At 40.9% G+C, this 27,558-nt stretch overlaps 1 protein-coding gene across 1 annotated transcript in view; it reads left to right on the top strand.

Moving 5' to 3' along the window:
* DCC (DCC netrin 1 receptor) overlaps nucleotides 1-27,558 on the top strand; it is a 588,022-nt gene that overhangs the window by 73,748 nt on the left and 486,716 nt on the right. The window contains exon 3 of the mRNA XM_036322656.1: nucleotides 24,973-25,257. Within this exon, the coding sequence (XP_036178549.1) occupies nucleotides 24,973-25,257 (285 nt within the window). The remainder of the gene's footprint in view (nucleotides 1-24,972; nucleotides 25,258-27,558) is intronic.

Here is a 27,558-nt window from a genome sequence, read left to right as displayed (position 1 = left end):
ATCGACTGGTTGCCTCCTGCACAAGCCCCGACCAGGGCCCGGGATGGGAGGAGCATGCCACCGAGGTGACTGCCCTTCATTGGAATCAAACCTGGGACCCTTTGGTACATAGGCCAATGCTCTATCCACTCAGCCAAACCGGCTAGGGCTACATATTAATTTTTAAAAGTAGGCTTTAAGAAGGTGAGATTATTATTCATCTTTCATCGATCTGTTTAAGAATGGCATATGCTAAAAAGCCAAGAATACACGATTTGGGAAGTCTAAAAACAAAACAAAACAACATCTGTGGACACCCAGTACTTTATGCAGGATGATTTCCTAGTATTCTATGAAAACAGGCAAACCAATACAAAGTAAACACGTTTTCTTTATTTCTAGGGATGTTAAGTATGTATATCAAATCCATTGAATCTACTATCATTAAATAGACCCTTTAGGTACATATACATTTATCTTAAACAAATAATTCAAGAGGCATCATGCTTTTATATTTTCATGCAGTTTCATTGCTTAGATGGTCATTTTTTAAACATTTTGTAAGCATCTTTTCCTTTTCTGTGTCACTTAAATAACCAGCATATGAATATTTCGATGAGTTATTATGGTTAGTAGTTACAATTATTGAGAAATTGGCATTTATCGAATGACTCCTGTGGAATCTGTAGATTTGTATTCTCATTTGATCCACACAGCCACGCAGTGTGGCAGGTGCTATTACTACTGTCTAATAAGAGCCAATCAGTCAGTGATTATAAAAGTAAGTCAAGGTTATAGTGATGGTTTTACTACAGTTAATAATTCTACCTCTTGAAATACTCCGTTTGTTTCTGCCCCAAAGTTTCTGGCTTTACACTTCCCATTTTATTGTATCCTTTAATTTGATTTTATATGTTTTGAATTTCTCCCAGAGGACCAAATGGCGGGGTGGGGACAGTGAGACGTAGTGATGTGAAGTTTGGGCACAGACACGAGTAGAGACAAAAGGCACAAGCAAGGAGACTCCAGAGTTGAGCAGGACCAGGGCAGGTGCTGGTACATCTAGTGCTTGGTATATCATGTTGCTTTTATAGACCAGGCAGCAGAAGGTCAGGTTCAGAGTTCCGTGCCTAGCAGAGAGCTGGGCACAGCATAGACCCTCTCTAAGCAGTTTCAGAGGAGTAAGTAAATGAATGAACAAGCCCGGTCAGTGTGACTCAGTGGTTGAGCATTGACCTATGATCCAGGAGGTTATGGTTTGCTTCCCAGTCAGGGCACATGGGTCAGGGCACCTGCCTGGGTTGAGGGCTTGATCCTCAGTGTGGGACATGCAGGAGGCAGCTGATCGATGATTCCCTTATCATTGATGTTTGTACCTCTCTCTCCCTCTCCCTTCTTCTCTTAAATCAATAAAAATATATTTAAAAAATGACTTAACAAAAGAAAATGGTCTAGTACCATCAGGACCTAAAATAGTTAGGAATCAGCCTCCAGGAGATAACATTCATTTCTAACTGCTTACTATATGCCAAATATTGTACTGAGCAACTTCTCATGCCCATTAAATCCCACAACCATCTTATGAAACAGTACATATACTGTCAAGGTATGTAAGTAGCAGGGAAACCAGATGTCTGGATTTTGCAGGAAAGCCAACTAGGGAGACCTAACATGTGGCAGAGATGCTATGGGAAGTAGCAAGGGACACCGTCACTGTTCATCAGGGCTCTGTTTACTTTGTTTTCCTACAGGGACTTGACTGATCAACCCAGGAAATAGTAGCAAATTGCACGATTTCCAGAGCCTAGAAGCAGAGATTCTGGTATCCCAATACATGGGGCTCTCACTGCCCCTGAGCGAGGGACCAAGGCCACAGGTGTAATGAGCAGACAGGGTAGGGAGGGGCCAACATGCACACATGATCATTGGTGAGTATCATGGCTCATGAGCAAGTGATGATGCACGGATGCAGCCTGCAGACTAACTCAGCAGCACGAGTCCCAGTCTTTGGGGTTTTTGTACAAGAAGCAAGGCAAGCGTTACAGTAAAAACTCAAAGCACTAGCAGTAAGGAGTGTGGAACTCCGTGCCCAGCACACAAAGTATCGCCCGCCCTGTTTGCAGCTAATGGCCTTCCTTGACCTCGCTCTGCTGGTGTTTTCATCTGTAGAGGAGGAACACTGGGCACAGGCTATGAGACAGGGAATTCTGATAGATTTTGGGGCTGTTCCCTGTGCCTCTGATTTCACATCCTGGGATAAGCACCGTTAACACTCCGTCTGCAAGGCTCATTTGGATTCTTTTGATCGTATTTTGCATCATGAGGGCAAATTTCAACCACTCATTTATCCAGTGCTCATGAACCTATATCCAGACCATGGAATACCTCTCAAACGCTTGGAGTGGTTGGCCTGATGGTTTGGGTGGGTGTGACTTTGGGGTGGGGTGGAGTAGATGAAAATAGAGGAATTAGCATTTCCTAGGCCTATTAAAAAGTAAAATCAAGACTAAACCAGTCCTAATCCGCTGGTAAGTTTCTATGGAATTCTTTCCATGTTTTACTCTTTTAGGAACATTTTTTTTTTTTTATTTTTTGAAACTGAGTAGTATTAGAAAAGGCCTATCACTTACTCATTAGCCAGGCATCCGATGCCTAAAACAGTCGGTTTACTTGCTAGGCTCTCACGCACCCTGGGCATCCTGCAGGCAGCCATTAATTCTCTTCTGTTTGTGACTGAGTATCAGCTGGAGCACACAGCACTGCATTGGGGGCCCTCACTCTTATTGAAGCTGTGTGTTAGTTATCCATCCACGAAGCCCACCAGCAGTGTCGGGGCTGTGTGTAATGCTAGAAAAAAAATCTTTGGTGTCTTCCTATCTGAAGGTGTTTCCCCTGACCTGTAAGGAAGTGTATGCCTTCCGAGAGGCCTGCCAAAGGCCGGCGGTGATGCTCCTTCTCGGAGCAGAGCTAATTGGCCCCCACAGGAGTGAAAGCCAGGACCTGGGTTGCGTAAGTGAAGCTGTCAGAAGTGGCTTCTGGGGTCAGGCCCACAGTCTAGGCGGCCTCCCAACTCCTTGCTGACGGGAATGAAGAGGTGGTTTGCACGAGGATGCGATTCACCCCCTAGGAATCAGGCAGACACTGGAGGGTCGTGCTCTGGTGTCTGGCCTCCCCTAACACTCCGAATGGAGCTCTTCTCTGTGAAACAGCCCAACCATCTCATCTGCTCACTTCCCTCCGTCCTGCACTGTGCTCCACGCCTGATCTCTCCCTCGGCCATTTCCAGGTTTTATTTACCTTTTCTCCTGGCCCAACCTGTTATCTTTACTAAGAGCATCCCTGACAAAGTATGGCGGTTCCAATAATTTGATCCGAATGAGGAGTAAGGCTTGGAGAGGCTAAAATGAAATTTGTTTTTGTCTTTACTTTTTTTCTCCTTCTACTTTTTACAATCACGGATGCAATAGTAAATAGAATGATATGCTCTATTTGTGTACAAGTTTTATAAAGTTTCAAAATGCTATTTTCATTAATGATTCACTCAGTAACTTATTTTGTCAGTGAGGATGTGACCGTGATGTGGTACGAAGACCACACGCAGAAGGGAATCGATAATTGTAGGTTTTCGTTCCAAGTCTACTAGGAATTTGCTGCTGTGGACAAAGGCAAAGCTCCATGAACCTCTTTGAGCCTCCATTTCCTTACTTGTAAAATGGGAAAAATCACTTGTACCTCAAGTTATCAGGATGGAGTTGTTATGGGGATGGAGGAAATATGTTACTGTTAAAGGGACATGTATATAACCTGGCAAAATGCCATGATGGTGGTGATTGAAATGACATTAGAGTCTACATTCCTGTGAAGGTTGGAGTTAAGAGGAGTCATTCAGCCCAGGACAACAAAAGTCTTTAAAAGATTTGGGTTGGCCCTAACCAGTTTGGCTCAGTGGATAGAGTGTTCGCCTGTGGACTGAAAGGTCCCAGGTTCGATTCCGGTCAACAGCATGTACCTTGGTTGCGGGCACATCCCCAGTAGGAGGTGTGCAGGAGGCAGCTGATCGATGTTTCTCTCTCATTGATGTTTCTAACTCTCTATCCCTCTCCCTTCCTCTCTGTAAAAAATCAATAAAAAAAAAAATTTGGGTTGGTGTCAACAGTTGCATGCTGTCAGCTGTTAATTTAAATATGTATTATTACATATTATAGATTAATGGCCTGGTGCACAAATTCGTGCATGGGTGGGGTCCCTTGGCCTGGCCAGCGATCAGGACGATCGGGGCGTCTCACCCAGTCCTAATCAGGGTGGATTGGGGCTGCCTTTTTGGGGGTTAGGGGTAAAGCCACGGGAGGTTGGCTGGCTAGGGGGAGGGGCTGCGGGAGGTTTGGCGGCCAGCCGGTGGGGAGGGGCCACAGGAGGTTCCTATCGGGGCTGACTGGCTGGGGGGAGGTTGGCCAGCCACAGGAGGTTGGCTGTGGGAGTGCACTGACCACCAGGGGGCACTCCTGCATTGAGCATCTGCCCCCTGGTGGCCAGTGTGCATCATAGTGACTGGTCAACCAGTCGTTCTGGATGTTCAGTCGTAACAGTTGCTTAGGCTTTTATATATATAGACTAGAGGTCCAGTGCACAAAAATTTGTGTACTCGGTGGGGGGGTCCCTTTGCCCGGCCTGTGCCCTCTCGCAGTCTGGGACCCCTCAGGGGATGACCACTTGCTGGCTTAGGCCTGCTCCCCGAGGGATTGGGCCTAAGATGGCAATCAGACATCCCTCTGGCAGTCCGGCAGGCCTCGGGGGATGTCCACTTGCCAGCGAGGAGCAGACCTAAGCTGCAGTCGGACATCCTTAGCGCTGCTGAGGAGGCAGGAGAGGCTCCCATCACAACGGCCGTACTGGCAGCAATCAGCCTGGCTTGTGGCTGAGCAGAGCTCCTCCCATGTGAGAGCACCCTGACCACCAGAGGGCAGCTCCTGCATTGAGGAGCGTCTGCCCCTGAAGGGTGTCCTGGATCAGGGTGGGGGTCCCGCTTGGTTGCCTGGTCAGCCTGGATGAGGGGCTGATGGCTGTTTGCAGCTGGTCACACCCCCTTAAGGGTGGGGGTTCCATTGGGGTGCCTGGCCAGTCTGGGTGAGGGGCTGAGGGCCATTTTCAGGCTGGTGGGCGACTGAAGCTCCCAACCTCTCCTTTTTTTCCTTTTTTTTAAATTCTGGGATTTATTTACTTTCTATGGCTGTCACTGGAGCTGAGAGCCGGCTTTAGCTCTGAGGCCGGCTCCAGCTTGAGGCCTCAGCTGCTGAAAGCAGGTTTCTGGGGTTTGTTTGGCTTCTATAATTGAAACACTGTTGCAGCTTCAGCTCTGAGGCCTCCACTGCTGAAAGCAGGTATCTGGGGTTTGTTTAGCTTCTATAATTGCAACATTGTTTCTTAGAGTTCAGCTCAGAGCCCGGCCGCGGCAGGCGGGGAATCTTGGCTTCCTCCATCACTGGAGCAAGCAAGCTTCCTGTTCGCTTCAGCTGCCTGGCTGCTGGCCGCCATCTTGGTTGGCAGTAAATTTGCATATTGCCCTGATTAGCCAATGGGAAGTGTGTCAGAGGTACGGTTAATTACCCCATTTGTCTTTTATTAGATTAGATAGTGTGCGTGATGTGTGTATATAATCATACATGTATGAATATAGATGGTCTCCACCTTATGATGGTTAGACCTATGGAATTTCAATTTTACAATGGTACATAAAAGCAATACACATCCAGTAGGAATCATTCTTAGAACTTTTAATTTTGTCTTTTCCTGGTCTAGTGATATGTGATGTGGTATGATATTCAAGCATCATAACATAGGCTTTTAGGTGGTTTTTCTCAACTGTAGGCTAATGTGGGTGTTCTGAGCACCTTTAAGGTAGGTAGGCTAAGCTATGATGTTTGGTGGGTCAGGTGTATTATATGCATTTCAATTTATGATATTTTCAACTTTTGTTGGGTATATTGGGACAGAGCTCCATCATAAGTTGGGGAACATCTGTTGTGAGTGCACACATGTGTATGTGTGTGTGTGTAACTTAAAATGGTATGTCTTCTAACAGCGGTTCTCAACCTGTGGGTCGCCACCCCTGTGGGGGTCGAACAACCCTTTCACAGGGGTCGCCTAAGACCATCGGAAAACATATGTAATTACCTATTGTTTTTGTGATTAATCACTATGCTTTAATTATGTTCAATTTGTAACAATGAAATTGGGGGTCACCACAACATGAGGAACAGTATTAAAGGGTCGAGGCATTAAGGAAGGTTGAGAACCACTGGTTTATAAAGACATACTTTAAAGAGTTTTTATAACAAAATAATAGAATTACTCTTTTGATAGCCACTAATTTAAAAACAACAGCAACAAAAAAGTGCCAATATCTATTATTATGAATTTAATAAAAAAAATCATTTTATTGGTGATATCAGTATCTCTGTGTTCTTGGAAAATAGTCCTGAATGCACTTAGTAGCTGTGAAACAGTGATTGATATGTTTGTTGATTCAAGAACTTCTTTCCATGACTCTAAAGCATGAACAACTCTGGCTCCTTAGCCCACAGATTAGGAATAACAGCTATATAACAGATTATGTGTGAATATGATGAAATTATGGTCCCAACTACCAATTCTTCCTCTTCAGGCTATTATTGTAGGTCTTCCTTTCCACATGTTTAAACTTACTCACATCCTCTTTTAATTGTCCTGCTTCATAAGTATTTTGTGATTTAACTGACTTATCACCATTACATGTGGATTACAGTTTCATTTGGGAGCGAGGGGAGGTAAAAAATGATGTTATGCCTATTCCTTCTTACACAGATTGGATATTGGTGAAAAAAACAAACACATTAAGCATACGTCAAATGCAACTGGAAAACTTTAAGAAATGCATATTTAAGAGAAAACAGGCACTAAGTAACTGCCTAATGAAGTAGTGTGAGAAGGATGTGCTTTTCCAGGATATAGACATGTTTGAGTAACATTTTGCTATCTTTGCTCTAAAGACACATGCTAATAAAAGGGCTAGTGTAGCATTAATAAGATCACTCCATTAAATTCGTTCTTTTTCTTGTTTAATATCCAAAAGAGAAAAAAATGGGCCACTTAACTAGAAAAAGAAGTTTTCATTTTAGTGCAGTAGAAGCATGATGCATATTTCCTTTCTAATTTAATTTCCAGCCATTAAGACTCAATTCTATAAATGACCCACTGAAGCACTCGGAGAGATTAGAGAAGCATAAACTGAATGTCATTTGAATTTGGCTGGGTAGACACCATGGTGTTATATTGCATAATTTGAATTTAACATCATATTTTTATGAAGGCGCCAAGATGAAGCCCAGTGACTTTCATGAACAATTACTAAGGAGATCCTCAAATGGAATGTGAGAATTGGGCTCCTCTGTGGGCCTTGTTATTGTTAAAGGTCATATTGGCCAGGTCTTCCCATCGCTGTGATTTGAACTTTTATTGAGATAGCCAATTTCACTCTCAGAATCATAGGAAGGGGTTGCTTTCACTCTGTGGGCTGAGGGAAAGGATTACAGCTCTAATGAGCCAAATCTGTGCAAATGAGAAAATAATAATCTCCTCATAATTAGAACTTCCTTTTTAGACTAAATGCTGGCCATGAGTTTTTCAAAAGATGTAAATTAATACCAAAGAGCTTACTGGAAAGGGGGAGTTGGAATGACTGGCTTGTTTTCACAAATGTACATTGTTGGAATCTCACTCTGATTTTCTAGTGAAAATAAGTATTGTTCTTTTTTATATATTTAGATAGCAAGGGCCAATTCTATACAAGTAGTATTTTAATGTTTCCTGAATAAAATAATCACTGTCAGGCCTGGCCAGTGTGGCTCAGTTGGTTGGAGCATAGTCCCATACCCCAAGAGGTGGTGTTCGATTCCTGGTCAGGGCACACACCTAGGTTGCAGGTTCAGTCCCTGGTCAGGGAGCCTACAGAAGGTAACTGGTTGATGTTTCTCCCTCTCCCTCCCTTCCTCTCTCTAAAATCTAGACCAAAAAAAATCGCTTTCAGTCTTCCTGAAGATGACCTATAGGAAGTAGGGCTACCACACCCATTTCACAGTTGGATTAATAGGATGTGGCTTGCTCAATGTTTAAATGAATTCTTGAACTGGAATTAGAATTCAAGAATATCAGTTCCCATGTCCAATATGCAGATTATTATAAGTAGTACTGGCAGTCACTGCAGTGATGGTGGCATAAATCAGGAGGAAAACCATTTTAATGACCTTGACAGTTCTCAGTTTATGAGCAGATTTTATCTGTAACTCAGAACACGCAGAAGCATGTGTCTATGTAATTGTGAATGGGTGCTCAGACCTACCCATATCCTGGTGGCATAATACTTAATAGAGGCATAAAATTCTGCCAGTGTCCCTGGTCTCCTTTTAATGGCTTCTTCTAGCTCTTTGGGGTCTGCTGAGTTCCTTATCCCTGAAACATGGCCCCTCTGAGGCTGGAGACCAAGAGAGTTTAAATATCAAGTTGGAGGTTAATAGCCATTTGGAAAACTGCTGGCAAGGGGTGTCCCGGATGGGAGTTCACTGATAGGGAAGACGGTAGAGGATGGCAGCCTGCCTGGGTGATTTCTGTGTAAGGTCACAGCCTTTGGAGGGGGCCCTTGCTGGCTTGTAGGAAGGTTTTGGGGAGCAAGTGTTCAAAACCCAGGGACTTTCCATAATTAAAGTATCTTCCTTTCCATTCTCAAATGAGCACCACTATGCCTTATCTTGGATAATCACCATGATAATCTAGTAAGATAGCAGTAAGCTAGTCTGGGCGAATACAGTGTTCTTTTCCACATTGGACAGATGTTAAGAATGTCCTGTCCTGGTGATGTGGCTACCCCCAAGATCACAAGCTGGTGTGAGAGCTGGGCTTGCTTCTCCTTTCGCTTTAACCATTGTTGAGGTCTACTTGGGATTGGCCCAATGCTTAACCGCTTCATAGAAGAAACAGGAGGCTTACCCCTGTACTTGGCCTAACCCTAACCTGATTGATGATGTTCAACATGTCCATGAAATACAATAAAGTAAAAACCCCCAAGGCAAAGCCGTCGGCCATGCCCACAGTGTTTCTGAAGTGGATGAACCGGTATTATTGCGCTGATCTAGTGATTACATTTTGTCTAATAGGGGTTACTGCTCCTGCTGAGAGCGCTTTGATCAGTTGGAAGAGTTCAGTGATTATATGACACTTAAAAAAATCTTCACCACTCTTTATTAGTTATTTGGCCTCCTGATCATTTCAAGTCAGAAATACTGACTATAAAAAGAAATGAGCTATTATGCTTTGATAGAAGAACTTTTATTAAAAAGTTATAAAAAAGAAATGAACTATTATGCCCTTACTGTAAGAACAATGAAAGACGGCCTTTTGAAAATTTCTAAATTATCCCAGATCAACTGTGTTAATCCTACTGATTGCCTACTCATAACATGTTAACACTTCCTGTGATGTTCAAATCTTACTCTTTGAATCCGTGGCACACTGGCTTTTAAGTTCTTAAGAAAAGATTTTCATCTTCCCACAGGTCCCACCCAAGCCCACCTCCCTGCAATAGGCACACGATTTCTATATAAACAGAAGCAACAAGATCATTCCCTAAGCCTTCAAGGGTCAAGGTTTTCTCTAAAATTGTCTCCTCAACATTTGCAAATATTGCCCTGCTCTCCATCTCGCAGTAAATAGTGTACAGAATGGTGAGGGAAAAGCATCTCATTCATTCACATAAAGCTATTGAACGCTCACTGGGTGCACGATGCATCAGTCAGCAGACCAGCTCGCCACTGGGGAGTGTAGAATGGGAAGTTTGAGGTTACTCCTCCAGCCCTGCATTCTACCTGCATGAAAGCTTTAGCACTTAGAACGCTTGGGCCCTACAGAAAAGGCAGGCCTGCAGAGGTAAACATACCTGCTGGCACAAGAGTGACCCACCATTTGTGAAATCTTTTACCCAAATGAAGCTATGCCATGTCCACAGAAGCCCTTTGATTAACCAAGGCCAACACATGAAACTTCAGGAAAGTTTTGGACATCTGTCCTTTCCAGTCAACTAAGTAAGGTCAGTTAAAGTTATGAGACAGTTGAACCATTTAGACAAATAATATTTCCTATTTACCTACCTGTGAATCTGTTTTCTCATGTCCTATCACCCCAACCTATGCATCAATTTAGCATGTTAAAGCTATATTATCCATAATGGTGCTTATTCTCTTTCCTGAGTATTTTACCTCATTTCTGCAGACAAAGTATATACATTTGTCCTTCATGCCGGTGGTATTAAGCTCACAATCTCTTCCCCAGGACTTCTGACCTTCCACTAGCTACCTTCTCCCTCTTCAATCCCTCTTCCCTTTGATTTTCCACTAAATTTTCTAATGTTTCTCTGTCATCCACTTCATCATGCAACACAAACCAAATGAGTACCACTCTAATGATGGTGCTGCACAAGTGTTTTCTGATTGTGTGCATTGCTAGCCTTGCCCTCCTTCCACTCTGCCTCATAGCCATTCTTCCAAGCAATCTATAAAATCTGTCTCTTCTAGAAACCCCGTCTTTATTTTCTGAGCTTGAAAGAATGAGCTTCTCTCCTGGCACCTCACTATCTGCCTCTTGTGTACACAATACAACATGCTTTTCCCTTAGATTTGAAATGTTTCTTAACTTTATTTCTCTCACACACCTGGACAGACCTTTAGAGTAGTTTGGGGACTTATTCAATGGTGCACTCTCCATAGGACCCCAATGCCCCCTCCTTGAGGTCTTGGCATGTGAGTTTGCCTCTGTTGACGTGTCTGGTCCCACAGAGCATGACATGGTCTCCTCTTCACCCCTTAGAGAACTTTGTTCTAAGTAAAGCTTTTCCTGAGCTTCCTTTACTTAAAATTGCCAACGCTCCCAACCTCCACACACTTAACTCCCTTTCCTGACTTGTTTTTCCCCCAGGATATTCAGTCCCCTCGCTCAGACTTTATTTTTACTGATTTATTTGTTTAATGTCGGATTTCTCTTAAAAGTATATAGATTTTACTAGGGGAGGGTGTTTTATGTCTTTCATTTATTACCTTTTTCTTAATGGAGAAGTTTCTGGCACATATTAGGTGCTCAATAAACGTTGAATAAGTAAATTAATGTTCTGGAGCACCTAAAAGGACTTCAAAAGGAATTGGTCTTAAAATTATTTGATCCATGGGAATATTAGTAAGAATAATAAGAAAAACAAACAAAACAAAACAAAAAATCTCTCATAGCTATAACTCACACACCCGGGCATACTAGTAGAGTCATCACTTTATAACACTACCTTGAATTTATTTCAAACAGAAGGCTTGGGAAGAAAACCTGAAAAATTGCATTGATTGCAATTTGGAGATAAGGGTACTGAAAGGTCTCCTTTGCTTAAGGTTCTCTAATACTAGGTTCAGGGGATTCCACAATTTTTGCTCTAACAAATACTCTATCACTTGTTACTATCTAAGTTGCTGTAGAAATCAAATTGGACCTAAAAGAAAGTATAAGAAAACTGTCTCATAAACCTTTGCTTCTTTTCCTTTTACTTCTTTTCATAAAAGTTCCATTTGAAGTGAGCAAGCACCCTCTGGGGCCCTGCCTGCATGAAATGTTAAGATACAAAGTGATTATTTTTGTGCAATAGATCATAGAGCTCAGGTATGCCAGGTAGGTAAGTGATTCTTCCAACCACATTGACTGAAATGAACATGAAATGGACAGGTTAATCTAGAACTCCTGAGTCAACTCTACCATAGACAAGGAACCAAACTTCTCTAAAGGACCAGATAGTAAATATTTCCACATTTGCAACCCATATAGTCTCTGCCACAACTATGCAACTGTCCTGGTAGCTTGGAAACAGCCATAGACAAATCAGTAAACAAAGAGGTGTGTCTATGTCCCAATTAAACTTTGTTTTATGGATACTGCTATTTGAGTTGCATATAATTTTCACATTTCATGAAATGTCTTTATTTTGTTCAACTCTTCTTAGCTTGCGGGACCTACAAAAACAGATGATAGGCCAAATTTAGCCCACAGATTTATAGTTGGCTGACCCGTGCCACAGACTTTTTGCTTCCAAATGTTCTGGTGTCCTAATACCATTATTCTAGTGCAATCTGAGCAGGCCTAGATAGAAACAGAGTGGCCATGGTAAGTGTGGGAGATCTGCCCAGATTAAATGAAAGAACAGCAAGATTTTGAATCAGACAGGAGCTCCTAGCAGGTGTTGCAACACTGACTCTAAGTTTTATCTCCAATTAAGACGTTGTAGATTACTTGTGCTTTTATCTAAATCCTGCTCTCACTCTGCAACTTGTCGGCATAATTCAGCAGGCTCATCCATCTAGGCTTTTACCATCTCTTCTCCTAACGTTTTAGAAAAATGTCTCCGTGGCTTCTTTTTTTAAGCTAGCATTAGTCTATCTTTGTAGAAATGGAGAGTCAAGCATGTTATTTTCTACCTTTTGTGCTGCTTAATACTTAATATTATGTTTTTTCTATATGTGTCATTTTAGCTTCAAAGAGTTAATACAAGCAAAAGGCAAAGAAAGGATGTTCAGAGTTTTAATACTATGCAATTAAGACTTAAAGACACAATTGCATAAACTTCTATTTTTAGATCTTGTCCACAATGATCACTTCCCCACCCATTCATTAACATGTTTGAATAAATTGCTTACAACTTATATAATCTTTATTGCTCTAATAATCCAACCCTTGAGGATACCAAATAATATCTTTTCCAAGATATTTAAAACAGTAGTTTATCTCAATTTTATGACGTCCTTTTCCCCAAAGCATTTCAAAAGGTGAATTTCCACAGCCTCACAGTCTAGCTTAGCCAACTGTTACTGGTCGTCATTAATGTGGTCAATTTGTCTCCGAATTAGACAGTTCACAGCCTGTGTACCAGACAAAACCGTCTTCCCTTGGATGTGTTGGTTTTAACAAGCAGGAGACCTGTCTAATGCTTCTCTCTGGAGAAACTCGGAGTGCTTTCATCTTGGCAGGGGCAGACTGGGTTTAGTCTCTGAAAAGAAATCTGCTGAGATGCTGATAATGTAGTTGCCATCAGTAAAATTAGCCTTTCTCTTAATAAATGAAGTGAGTCTCTTCTCCCCACTCTATGTCACAAAGGATTAAGATTGCTTGTCCCTTGTTTTAATTGGAGATTTAAAAGATGTTTCCATCTAAATGCATTAGCACTGAGCTCGCCCACCTCCCTGAATTGTGCTTCCTGTTTGAAAAGCCCATTAAATGGTCTCCTTGCTGATTGGCTGGAAGCCTATACAACTTCCTGGCTGTAGGCCATTAACACCCTGGCCGGAAGTGCTGACAGAAAGATGAAGGGATTTACACCCTCTGGTTTCTGTATTAAGAACAAGGACAAACAGTATGTGGTCTTGTCAGCGGATAATGCAATTTAAAGATATGATTTCTTTCTCCACAGGTGCATTTGTCTCTGAAAATTAGCAGTTCAGCTTGGTGTGAATAATAAGGCATCTTGTCTGATGAGTCTGAATCATATTAAAGTTCTGTATTCTGGACAAGCTTATGATTTATAAGACTATTAACCATTTCTCTAAATGATGGAACTGGAATCAGCTTATTTTTTTAGATCTAAATTCTCTGGTAACTTGAAAAGTATAGTGGAAAGGACGTGCAGGAAAGGTGTTATGTTTTATAAAGGGAAACCACATATATATATATAATACTGGTGAAAATCTCCTGTTAATTATTTGAGTTATTTAAGATAAAATTACTCTTTAGCAACAAAGAACAATGCACTATGATAATATGATTGCTTTGCCCAAATTCAATAGTTAACTATATATCTCTGCAAAGATATATGTGAGGTAGATGTGTGTTATGCATACATAAATTCACTGGAAAGAGAGGTATGTGTATTTGACTATAGTTGTGCATATATAACTATACATTCACACATATACCTACATATGCGTCTGCATCTGCATCTACTCACACATATACAAACACTGCTCTTCAAAGCTTATATTCTAGCGATGGAGCCATGCTTCTTCTTAAGAACTACTTCTCCATACTTTAAGACTTCTTTTTACATTCATAGGTCATAAGATCATAAACTTGGAAGTCGTTTTGTTTGTGCTTTTATAAAAAGTGTGTAAGAACTCTGATATTGAGGCTTAAAGCTACTCTAAAGGAATATTTCACTTCGAACTACATACACCTGTAACACACATCTGGCTCCCTTAGCAGCACGGGGAGTTTTATCTCTGACTGCCCAGGCATGTCCTTTTCCATCTTCCTCCTTACTTCAAGTATCAGACAATACAATTGGGCCAGGAGAAGGATTCCGCAACTAAAGAATGTTCATGAAGGATGCTTTACTCTTCTCCAATTTACTGACATTCTTCTACAGCAAAATAATGCCTAGGGACCAAGTACACAAAAACATCAGTTGGAATAAATGATTAGTTCAGACTCTTGTGGTGGACATTGAGCCAGGTGAGTGTGAAACCCTTACCAAACTATGATCTTCGAGGCCAAACAATGTTTTTCCTCATACATACCTCATTATGTCAGGTATATTTGCTTACTCTGGGTCAAGCTAACCCATATTTTCATAATTCTTTAAAAAGTTTTGATTTTATCAAGATTTATCTAAAAAGAGAGAATACATGCCCTGGTTGGTTTGGCTCAGTGGATGGGGCATTGGCCTGTGGATTGAAAGTTCTCGGGTTTGATTCTGGTCAAGGGCATTTACCTTGGTTGCAGGCACATCCCCAGTAGAGGGTGTGCAGGAGACAGCTCACCGATGTTTCTCTCTCATCAATGTTTCTAACTCTCTATCCCTCTCCCTTCCTCTCTGTAAAAAGTCAATAAAATATTAAAAAAATAAAATAAAAAGAGAATACAAAAATCACACAAGTTCAACAGTTAAGCAGAAATATTTTGGTGTTTCATTTTTATTGTGCGAGTGCATAGGATGCAAATGTGTTTTATTAGCTTCAATTTTCTCCCAGTAGGAACTTCCAAATCCAAATTAAAATTAAATAGATTCACCAGAAGTCTTTAATCAAAGATATTATTTCTGCTGGGATTTCTTGATTCTCATATTACAGATTGATTTCATGGGGGAGGAAATAGAAACTAAAATTCTGAGAGGAAAAAAACAGAATTCTTTTGCTATATTTGATGTGGCTCTTGGCTATTATCAAATTGAGTTTAATCAGTTATATACTGAAATACAGGTTTTGAGCTGACACTACTCTCTCTGCTGCCTCCTTCTATTGAAACTGTACTCCATTTAGGTTTCTCCTTCCTTTGGTCTCTGTCTACCAATTCTAAATATAGGACTCAGTGCATATTTACTACAGAAAAAAAGTCATTCATTTTTAGAGGATGTTGGTCCTTGGAACAAACTGAGAGTAAAAAATGTTGCGAGAGAACTTCAGTAGTGCCCCTTACTGCAATGCAAAGGCTAGACTTCATCCATATATACTCTGCCTTACCCAGTGCCCAATATAGGCTGGGTAAAAGTAGGTTTACAGTTGCAATACGCATACATGATACAATAATTAACAAATAATAGAAGAATAAACACGTGTCTTATCCTCACAACTGTAAACCTACATTTGCCAACCTCTGTCTGTATTCATTCAGTGTTACCGGGTAATAAGAAAAGCTGGCACTTAGTTTAAACATTGACAGGTAGAATATAATGTAACCTTTTGGATAATATGCTAAATTAAAGGTTTGAAACAATCTTAACCCAATAGATTCTTGTTTTAATGACTATTGAAACCAATAGGATAATCTCCTGCTAAGTGTTTGGGATATCGGCTTCCCTGTTAGTGGGTCTTTGACATGATTCATTCAGGAAACATGCTGGATGTGAATTCCCTACGATGCCATGCCCACGCTGCCCTCATGGAGCTGTAGAACTTGTGTCATCAAAGCACACAGGTCGTCTGATCAAATTAGAGAACTCCCAGGCTCTCTCAGGCAGTAGAAAAAAGCAGTTGTAGAGATCGCTCAGTACTTCCCCACCATGCAGGCTACCAGAGGCCCGGAGGCTATTATCAAAAAGGATGATTTGGAGAATCTTGAATTACTCCATGGACTTGAAGACCAAAAATCTAGCGAGGCTACTTGGTGAGGTTGTGACAGACCAGCATTTAAACTGGCACTTGGTCACCCAGAGATTATGGGGGTCCCAAAATGATCACTTGGTTCCAAGTCATAGGTATAATCTGCCGGGAGCCGGTCCATCCTTGCTGTTTCAAAGGACCTGGCATATATGGCATACTGTTCTTAAAATGTTTGCTCACCTTCTTGGCACTATGTGTTTTAACCAAGGTCTCCTCTCTGAGAAAGGTTGTTTCCCCAGGTAGGGATTTTCCCCTGAAGTTAGGGAGGGAATAAAACCCCTCAACTAAGTGCCAGGCGGGTAATTAATCACTTTAACTATGAACAATCATGTTTAAGCTACATAATCTTTACTCCCTGGAATGGAGATAAGAAACGCCCTAACCTTTGGAATAGAGATTGATAGGATTGGAATCAACTGGTATAAATACAGATGTAACAAGACAGAACTGAGAAGAAGACAGAACCAGGAGGCACAGAACCTACACAGAACGTTCTCTAGAGACAGAAGAACTTCGCTGGAGAGAACATGGCAAAAGATCCTGGACAGAAACTGGCCTCAGAACCTAGAGACAGAACCTAGCGAGAGAACATGGCAAAAGATCCTGGACTGAACCTGACTACAGAAATTGACAAGAGAACCTGACTAGAACCTGGTGACTGAACCTGACTGGAGAACCTAGCGAGGGAACATGGCTACTGAACCTGCCTGGAGAACCTAGCAAGAGAACATGGACACAGAACCTGGCTGGAGAACCTGGAGAACCTGGCTGGAGAACCTAGCAAGACAACTGGCCACAGAACCTGGCTGGAGATCCTAACCAGAACTTCGCTGGAGATCCTAACCAGAACTTCGCTAGAGATCCTGAACAGAACTTGGCTGGAGAACCTGACAAGAGAACCCGGCTATGATGATCACCTGAACGCTGCCTCTGTGTCATTCCTTCTTCACCGACTCCGTCCACACCTTTGGGGACCCCTGGACCTGCTGGGGTTGGACCCCGGCAATAATCAGTCTTCAAGAATCTGGGAGAGTACCAGTTCGTTATAGCATTTAGATTGGACAAACCCCAAAGACGACTCTAAGAAAGACTCAGCTGATGACATATCTTCCTGACATTTATTTTTTTTTTTTTTTTTGCTTATGAGAGGAGTTCATTATGTGTTCCTAGTGCCCCTAATCTTGCAGAGTTAGACAGACGGACTGTGTAATGTGCAGTTTTCCTCCTCCTGCCACACTTCTTCTATGACGTCCTTTTGATGTTTAATTAATTGGCCATATGATGGTTCTTACAAGCTCGCACACTGGACCAGTGTGGCTACCACCCCCCAGGCACACCTACTAGATGTGTTTTGCCTCGCCACTTCTGAGCCACTGCTCTTCAGCCAACCACCTAGGAGTCTGTGATTTTCCCATGAAAATTAAAAAGCTAAAATTCAAACAAAACCTTTCAATAATAGAGAATGGAAATGGTAACTCTCAGAGGGACATAGAGACAGAAATGTGCTTATAATGAATTCCCAGAATCCTTTATTGGTCTTCTGGCTACTAAGAGGCACCAGATCTAGAGAGCTTCTCTTTGATTAGCTCTATTCTCTTTCCTGGGGCTAATTTGAGAATTGAAAATGGGAGGTGGGTAAACAAGGTCTGACTTGGAAGGGACACAGCTCTCAGGCTTTCATTTGGAGCAAACAAGGTATTAACAGCAGCTCCCCTGGGGCAGTTGCTGTAAAATCTCACCACATTGCTGAATGTGTAGAAGCCAGGCGTGTTTCCAACCCCAGAGCCTGTCCCCCAATTGATAAGTCTCCTTTTATTAAATGAATTTTAATTCCTTAATAATTAGACCTTCCATAGGAGGAGATGAGGATCCTGATAGTCTGGCAAAGAGGCTAGAGGGCAAAGCAGAAGAATGTGCCATTTCCAGATTAGAATTTCAAGGAAGGGATAGGCCCCCATTCGAGTGTGTGGGTGGAGGGGAGGTCTCCCTGGAGGCGGAGAGTCTTGGCGTAAACCTGGGCTGTGAAATGCTTTACTTCCACTTCTGCTTAAAAAGCAAAATAGTTTCGAATTAAGTGACTCAGAGAGCAGAGTGCATGTTGAGGATAGTCAAACTTTCCCACCGTCAGGATTGGATGGGAAGATTTCTCCTAGTCCATGTGGTACATGGGTGCATGGGTGGAGGGAGACTATTGTTCTCATGATTTTAATTCTAACACATTGGCTGTCCTTGCAGACTTAGCAGCTTTCATTCATTGCCATGGTGATTTTTTGCCCCATTTGTTTAGCATCACAAAGGAAAACCCCAAATGAAAAATGTTGGCTGCTTTTGTCATTAACGTTTCCACTGCTCTAGGGACAGCCAACAGTGTGGTTGTCCCTTGCTCCTGAGGAAATACGCATTGGCCAGAACCCGATGGATGGCTGCGGCCTGTGCCCAGGCTGTCCCAGATGCGGGGGGGGGGGGGGGGGGGGGGGGGGGCTGCCTCTGAGACGCTGATAACTTTGTTCCTGGGGACAGTGATTTGAAGGGAGGATGGGGAAATCTCATTCTGCATGTACATCCCTGGTCCACAGTTTAAATTTATGGGAGTAGATAAAATTGTCATGGATGCATTAGGCATAGGTTTGCTCTCCATGCCATTGCTTTTCAAATGAAAGGCTTGATGGGTTGCCATTTATGTAGCCTCAGCTGTTTGCTTTACTTTTCATGAAGAAATCCCTGTTTTCTCCCTCTCTTTCTTCCTCCCTACCTGTGGCTATCTTTCCTAGAACCCCCATTGTTTAGGGTCTGGGATATTTTCCTAAACTAGTTAATTTACCAGTAATACATTTTTTCACCCAACATGTACTTGATGGAGAATTATGTGCCATATATAAAATTCACAGTACAGAATAAAATAGACCCAGCCCTGTTTTTGTGAAATTTATAGATTAGCTGGGATGATAGCTAGCAAATTAATTTTCTAGTTAATTGATTACAATTGAAATAAGTGCAACAAAGGAGATATATAGGAAAAATTGGTTCTGTCTGTGTCTGAGGACGTGTCTCCGAGGAAGGGAGGGTTTCAATACTGTGTTGGCACTATTAAACCCCAGGTATTCAAGCACTGTGTTATTGAAGAGCTGAAAATAAAATATTCTCTCTCCTAGTAAATGTTCTAGAAAAAGAATTGTGCTTATAGCTGTTTAACAAGCCTTGAGCAACATTTAACAAAAATAACATATATAAATAGACACTAATATATGAATCCGTTTAGAGTTCAAATCAGTACTGGAGAATCACTGAAGGATCTCTTACAGAAATCAAAATAAACAGGGTGAGACCCATTTCTATATGACACGCTCATCATGGCTATACATCGCTTTCTCAGAGCGCCTAATGCTTACTATACAACTATAATCGGGAGAGTTGGCATCAATAAAACCTGAGGCTGAAGCTTAGACTTTGACTGACTATTAGTCACTTACAAAATTTGAATTACAAGTATCTGTGTTTATCATTTCTAGGACGGGGGATAAACAGAGCTGCAATGTGCGTCTGGCTTTCCCATATGTAAAACCGCACGTTCTTTGATGTGAATGGCTCCTGAACTGATCCCGATCCTCATTAATCCCTGGCTGTGCAGATAGTGTGTAAACTGTAAGCTGGTTGACATGGGATGCTTCCAGCAAGTCCAGGCATTGCCAAATCTGAAGCAGGCATAGCATCCTGGGCCAGGCTAGTGTGAGGGCAGAGACCTTGAATACAAGTCATTCTTAAAAACAGCCTTTGACAAGGTCAACAGTGAAAGACTTCCATGCCTGGCTGGTGTTGCTAAGTGGTTGAGCATTCACCTATGAACCAGGAGATCATGGTTCGATTCATGGTCAGGGCGCATCCCCAGGTTACAGGCTCGAACCCCAGTGGGGGTTGTACAGGAGGCAACTCATCAATGATTCTCTCATCATTGGTGTTTCTATTTCTCTCTTCCTCTCCCTTCCTATCTGAAATCAATAATATAAAGACCTCCATGAAAGCACTAAAAACATGTTTGTGTGCTATTTTTTAATAGTACAGTGCAACAGGCTGAAGCTGCCTATAAGACAATCTAGAGATAAAGTACTTATTAAATAACCGTTTTTACCCAGTGCTGTGCTGATATACTTGGAGCAGGAGTGGGGAGGTACTGATATATAACAGAAATTCCTCTTGAGATATTCTCTCTTAGGTTGGGGAAATAAGGTGTTTCAGGAAGTGTAATAATTCAGTCCCGAAGCTTACTTCCTTAAACATTCATGCATAATGGAAACCTTTGAATCAGTTTTGCTCCCACTGGAGTCCCTCTGTAATGTGAAGACAGTAATACTGAAAGAGCTGTTGTGAGGGTTAAATGAGGCTGTTGACAAAGGAGCTTAGACTAGAGGAAAAGACAACACTGAGGCCTTGTGCGTAGTCACCCAGCTGGTTAAATGGTAAAGCGGGGAAGTGACCCCAGGTAATCTGGCACCTAGGAATGTGCATCCCCAGACGCCACAAAATATGCCGGAGGGCGAGGAGACGTATTCAAACATAATTCTCAACATTTGCATGTCTGCAATGCTCGATTTAAATATTTAGAGTCACATGGAACCTCGGTAAATATTGAAGTATTTCTTTCTTTTAGTAGATATTTGATATACTCTGTGTACATAAAATACCAAAAAATACACACATATAAACATATAAATAGCTATTGGACTTTTATTTATACACTCAACTCCGTCATGCTATCTGTGAGTGACATAGACATTCAAAGGGTTGAGAGATGATCTCTAGTGCCGGGGTCCAACCCCAGCAGGTCCAGGGGTCCCCAAAGGTGTGGACGGAGTCGGCGAAGAAGGAAGGACATGGAGACAGCTTTCAGTTGATCAGCAGCCTAGCCAGGATCTCCAGCCAGGATCTCCAGCCAAGTTCTGGTCTGGATCTCCAGAGAGGTTCTGCTTAGGATCTCCAGCTAGGTTCTGTGTCCATGTTCCCTTGCTAGGTTCTCCAGCCAGGTTCTGTCCAGGTTCTCCAGCCAGGTTCAGTCACCAGGTTCTAGTCAGGTTCTTTTGTCAATTTCTGTAGTCAGGTTCAGTCCAGGATCTTTTGCCATGTTCTCTCCAGCAAAGTTCTTCTGTCTGTAGGTTCTGTGTGGGTTCTGTCTTCTAAGTTCTGTGTCTTGCTGTCTTATTACATCTGTATTTATACCAGTTGATTCAATCCTATCAATCTCTATTACAAAGGTTAGGGCGTTTCTTATCTCCATTCCAGGGAGTAAAGATTATGTAGCTTAAGCATGATTGTTCGTAGTTAAAGTGATTAATTACCCACCTGGCACTAGTTAAGAGGTTTTATTTCCTCCCTAACTTCAGGGGAAAATCCCTACCTGGGGAAACAACCTTTCTCAGAGACCTTGGTTAAAACACATAGTGCCAAGAAGGTGAGCAAACATATTAAGAACAGTATGCCATATATGCCAGGTCCCTTGAAACAGCAAGCATGGACCGGCTCCCGGCACTCTAGTAGCAAGCCTAGGGAAATGGACATTTTTTGACTCAGTATCTTAAGAATGACTACAGTTTTGATAGGTAGATATATTAGGAGAGAGGGTATACCTCTTTGGAGGAAGTATCATGAGAATTAAGTCAAGAGGAAGTCATGTTTAGGGCATAGGATGGTCCACTAGATTGGAGAATTATTTTGCAAGAGTTGTAGAGATGAGCCAAGACGGTACATTGTGCTAGATTCTTGGGTACCAGAATTACGGGTGTAAGACAATACTAAAAATGTTTTGGAGCATCAGAATTTCCTGAGTGAAACAAAAATGTGGGTGATGTAGGAACACTGATTTTTTGACGTTGTTTGAATGGATTGGGGTAAGAAAAGAGTAGAGATAGGAAGACCATTTGTGCTGTGATCACAGGGGTTCAGATGAGATCCAATGAGCCTGAACCCGGCTATTCTCATACACAGGCAGGCTCTTGTTGAGCAGGTAACTATTTTTCATGAGGATCTAGTTAAAATTATACCTTTATCTACTTCTGGATAACGCCCAGGAATTGTTCGCATTGCATTAGAGCATTAAGTGACTCTTCTGACGACACTGCGTTTCATTCTTATGAGCTACAGTGAGTTTAGTGTTCATTACCGGGTGCTCATACTCATGCCTTGAAAATATAGTACTAACTTGATAGCCTGTAACTTCTTCTCCTTTTAATACTATTGCTGGTTTGTACAACATTGGGAGACGTGAGTGCTACAATTCAGCACAATATTGGGAGCACTAATTCTAGCCATATAGAGCCTCATAAACTTAGAATTGCTTTTTGATGTGCAGGGTTTCCTTTATACAGACAAAAAGAAAAAGGTACAGAATCATAATTTCTCACTCTGTTAAATAATCAATTATTTGAAGTTTTCACACATAACATTGATAATTTTTTTTTAAAATATATTTTATTGATTTTTTACAGAGAGGAAGGGAGAGAGATAGAGAGTTAGAAACATCGATGAGAGAGAAACATCAATAAGCCACCTCCTGCACATCCCCCACTGGGGAAGTGCCCGCAACCCAGGCACATGCCCCTGACCGGAATCAAACCTGAGACCTTTCAGTCCGCAGGCCAACGCTCTATCCACTGAGCCAAACCGGTTTTGGCTACATTGATAAATTTTAAATAGGCATTTCTGACCCCTGTTTATTAAGGTCTGAAATCAGCATAGAATGCATATTGAATAAGCATGTAGAATAGTATCTGATTAAGTTTATAATTAAGTTTATAATCAATATAATTAAGTTTAATTATATTAATACACAATTTTGTGTCGTGTATGATTCTTTTAGCTAGAAGAAGTTTACAGAAAGGAACCAATTGTTGAGTATAATTTTGAATTACCCTTTCTTTTTATGTTTTATTCTATTTCTAGAAATTTGCAAATGAACATTTTGAATGCCACCAGCATTCAGATGTAAAATAGATATTTAGAGTTTTATCTAACATGCATAACTTATATAGGACCATACATCTGAATATGCAAAAGTATTCAGAAATTTTCATAACTTACCGATGTTGTATAAAATATGTAACTTGTATATGTAAGTACATTATTCCCAACTACATTTCATTAGTTACAAAATTAAATGTTAGTGATGGAGACCACATGAAATTATGATGTCTTGACCTAGACCAGTGATGGCGAACCTATGACACGTGTGTCAGAGGTGACACGCAAACTCATTTTTTGGTTGATTTTTCTTTGTTAAATGGCATTTAAATATATAAAATAAATGTCAAAAACATAAGTCTTTGTTTTACTATGGTTGCAAATATCAAAAAATGCCTGTATGTGACACGGCACCAGAGTTAAGGTAGGTTTTTCAAAATGCTGACACGCCAAGCTCAAAAGGTTCGCCATCACTGCCCTAGACCATTTTGCCTTTGCCCTTTTCACTCCAGCAAAATATTCATCATATTGTAGGGAAAGTTAGGTTTGTGAAAATCAATAAATCCCAAATAAAACCAACAGTATTTAAAATAGAATATAATGGAATTTATTATAGACTAAACATTGACTAAATAAAATTTAAACTTGAACCTAGCAAATTTTGAGTTAGTTAAAATAAATCTATAAAATAAAAATTACATAAAATATGATCAGCAAAACTGAACGTGAACCCCAAATTGATATATGAATAAAACTTTATCTGAAATGCACATACAATGAAAAAATTTTGAGTAAGATTAAAATGAAAATAGAAGTGTTGTAATATAATTGTGAAGATTAGCACATGAGTCAATGAATTAGGATTACTTAATTGAGGTTACTCTAAAAATAAAGTTCATCTATCAGTAATGGCACAGTCTATATAATAATGTTTATTTGCAATTATAAAAATAGTTCTTATGGTCAAAGCTTTAGGGTCACAATTATCCATCTGTTCAAAAAAGGGGTTTCAGAGGGCAGGATTACAGCATCATTTACCTTTTCACATTATAACATCACGATGACGAAGGAGGCTTCTCTAGCAATGCTTGTGCCCAGGGACTGATGGTTGATTGGTTTGTTTTTTTATTTTTTTCCACTTTCCACTACATTTTCTTTTTTTAAATTCTTTATTGTAAAAATTATTACATATTTTCCCCCTTTTTCCTCATTGACCCCCCCCCCCCCAGCTTTAGCATTTTTTCTCTACACCACAACCCTAACTGACAAATACGGATGCGTATTTGCCTTAAGCCATTAGCCCATCACAGTTTGTTCTCTGTTACTATAATCCGTGGTTAATATCGCCCATTTTTTTCTTGAAGCTGCCCTAGGTTATGCCATGTGGCCAGTTCATCATAATCCCATATTTAATAGTTCTTTGTTCAAAGTGGGATGACGGAATGAGCACAGGACCCGGATCAAAAAGAAGCAAGTCTCATTTGCAGTATTACCACGTAACCACTGGGAATTTATTTATGGAATTTCACTTTTCTGCGCCTCCATTTCCTAATGTATACAATGAGTATGATCTTGTCTTCTCTGTTTATTTCACAAGGCTCTTTTATTAACCCATAACAACAGAACAGTGAACTTCTAGAGATTAATGGCCGCATCATTATCGGATTTTAGCCCCAGAAACTGTTGTAGTGCCAGGCACATACTGTGGTAAAATGAGAGAGCAAATGAGATGAAATATGAGAAAATACAGTTTTCTATACACAATACAAATGCGATTATTTCTATTGGTGACTGTCTCATCTCCTCTGAAAGCTGTACCCTTCCTTCTTGGTTTTTCCCACAGGACCTCTGAGGTTTCTCTCCCAGACAGAGTCTGTCACGGCCTTCATGGGAGACACGGTGTTACTCAAGTGTGAAGTCATTGGGGAGCCCATGCCCACGATCCACTGGCAGAAAAACCAGCAGGACCTGGCTCCGGGCCTGGGCGACTCCCGGGTGGTGGTCTTGCCCTCTGGGGCACTGCAGATCAGCAGACTTCAGCCTGGGGACACGGGGATCTACCGGTGCTCAGCCCGCAATCCAGCCAGCTCAAGGACAGGAAATGAAGCCGAAGTCAGGATTTTATCAGGTACTGCAGTACTCTCTCTCTTTTTTTAAAAAATATATTCTTAATGAATTCAGAGAGGAAGGGAGAGGGAGTGGAGATGGGAACATCAATGATGAGAGAATCCTGCACACCCGACACGTGGGATGGAGCCCACAACACGGGCATGTGGTCTGCTTGGGAATCAGACCATGACCTCCTGGTTCATAGTTCTACACTCAACCACTGAGCCCTGCCGACTGGGCTTATAGTGTTCTTTATTCTTTCTAGGATTATTCTCTAGCGTAGAATAAACAACCATTTTTCCTTTAACAAATTGTTTATATATTTGTTTTAAGTTCCTTATTGTGTATTGGGGTTTTGTTTTATATTTTCTCTTTCGCTTCTTCTTGGAGCCATTAGATGAAGGTACGCCAAAAGCTTTTCCTATTTGTCTATGTCTTGTAGCTGAAGTTTCCAGAGAAACAGATATTTTCCTTATATTTGGCTACATTCATTCATTCAGTCATTCCATAAATATATGAGTGTTTCTTTGAGCAAAGCCCATTGCTAAGCATTTTTATGTATTTTTAAAATTTTTTCTCTAGTAACATTTTTTAAACATGAAGGTGATGTTTAATGAGGTTAAGAATCTTCCCCAAGTTAACATTAAACATGTATTTACTCACCCATTCATCCACTTGTTTTTGAGAAGCATTGTGCTAAGTACTAGGGATATATAATGACTAAGACTGACATGGAACCTGGCTTATTGGAGTTCTGGGTGGCATGGACATATACATAATTACACTGAAGAGTGATTGATATTATGATGAGAAAAATTGTTCCTCTCTCCTTATCTCTTTTTCTCTTCTCTGGCAACTCTCTAAAACTCTAGGCTCATTCTCCTCTCCAAAATAATCAGAGATTGGATTGACTATTCTCTAGGACCTTGTGTCTTCCGATTACTACTACTATTAAATACCTATATAATACTACTTTCTCATTTAGTCTCACTTGTAAGGTTTAGTTAGACTTGTGAGAATCACCAGGAAGGCACATACTTGAGAAACCATGACAGACTTCTATCTAAGTATTGATGTTGGCCCTTGTCTCTGCTCTCTGTGTGTAGTTATCACAAATCCTTCAGCTGTGTGGAAGGTCACACTCCTGTCATCCCAAAAGCAAACAGGGAGGCAGGGGAGAGTGGTGGGAGGAAGAGATCAACCAATGAACTCATATGCTTATATGCATAGCCCATAGATACAGACAATAGGGTGGTAAAGGCTTGTGGGGAGGGGGCAAAGGGCAATGGGGGAATAAAAAGGGACATATAATACTTTCAACAATAAAGATTTATATTAAAAAGTGAACTGGCAATTTGATGAAAGTCACAGGTTCTTTAATAAGGGCATATCTAAAACCTCTTCTAATTCTTTTGTGTAATCTTTTCCCCATTATTCACAGAAATACTGACTTAAATGTGTCAGTGGCCATCAGCAACACTGTTACCTTCCATCTGCTAGGCAGTGAAAGATGCAAATTTAGCATTTATTCCAAAAATATACATGCGTTTGTTTAGGTATCCATTATATACGTACAAATTTTAAATATTTATACTCACATATCCTGAATAATGCATCTGTTAAGTCTATCACCTGGGAGGCTTAGGTACACTACATAGAAAATTGGCAAGAATATGTTTGACTATCTTAATATGACTGAGAGGTTATTTCCCTGTGGTATGAAGGCATATAGTTGGACTAATTAAATATTAAATCTGAAATGGAAAGTTTTGAAAGGCATGGAGATATTATCATTAAATCACCATTTACCTTTATTTGTTCACTTTGTAAATCAATGCAGGTTTGCATTGTAATCCATGGAGGTTTATGTAAAGCCAAATTTCATGTTGTTAATTTGGCTAAATCACGAATATGTTGGTATACTTTGGAGGTGTCTGTTTTTTTCTCACCTGAGAGGAAACTGAAAATTTTTGAATTCATTACATTTAATGAGAACTTTTCTCCAAGTTTTATTTGAATAATATTAACTTCAAAAAGGAGTTATGAGCAAAGGTAATAAATACACACACACCACATTCACACCCACACACACATGTTACTATCATACTTGAATAAGGTTGTCTCATTTCTATTGGTCACATAAAGGGGCTGCTGAAGGGATGCATGCTTGTCCATTTATTCTTAAGTTTGCAAGTTGATTTAGAGGTCAAATATACAGAGCCACAAGTACAAAAATGAGTAAGAGAATGAGTGACTGAATGATTCCACCCAGCTCCTCTTACTTGCCACTTATGGTTCTCTCATTTGTAAGATCATGATT

This window comes from Myotis myotis, unplaced genomic scaffold (genome assembly GCF_014108235.1).
Source record: "Myotis myotis isolate mMyoMyo1 unplaced genomic scaffold, mMyoMyo1.p scaffold_m19_p_9, whole genome shotgun sequence".
Lineage (NCBI taxonomy): Eukaryota > Metazoa > Chordata > Mammalia > Chiroptera > Vespertilionidae > Myotis > Myotis myotis.
The sequence above is the reverse complement of the archived record's forward strand: the minus strand, read 5'-3'. Positions and strand labels throughout refer to the sequence as shown.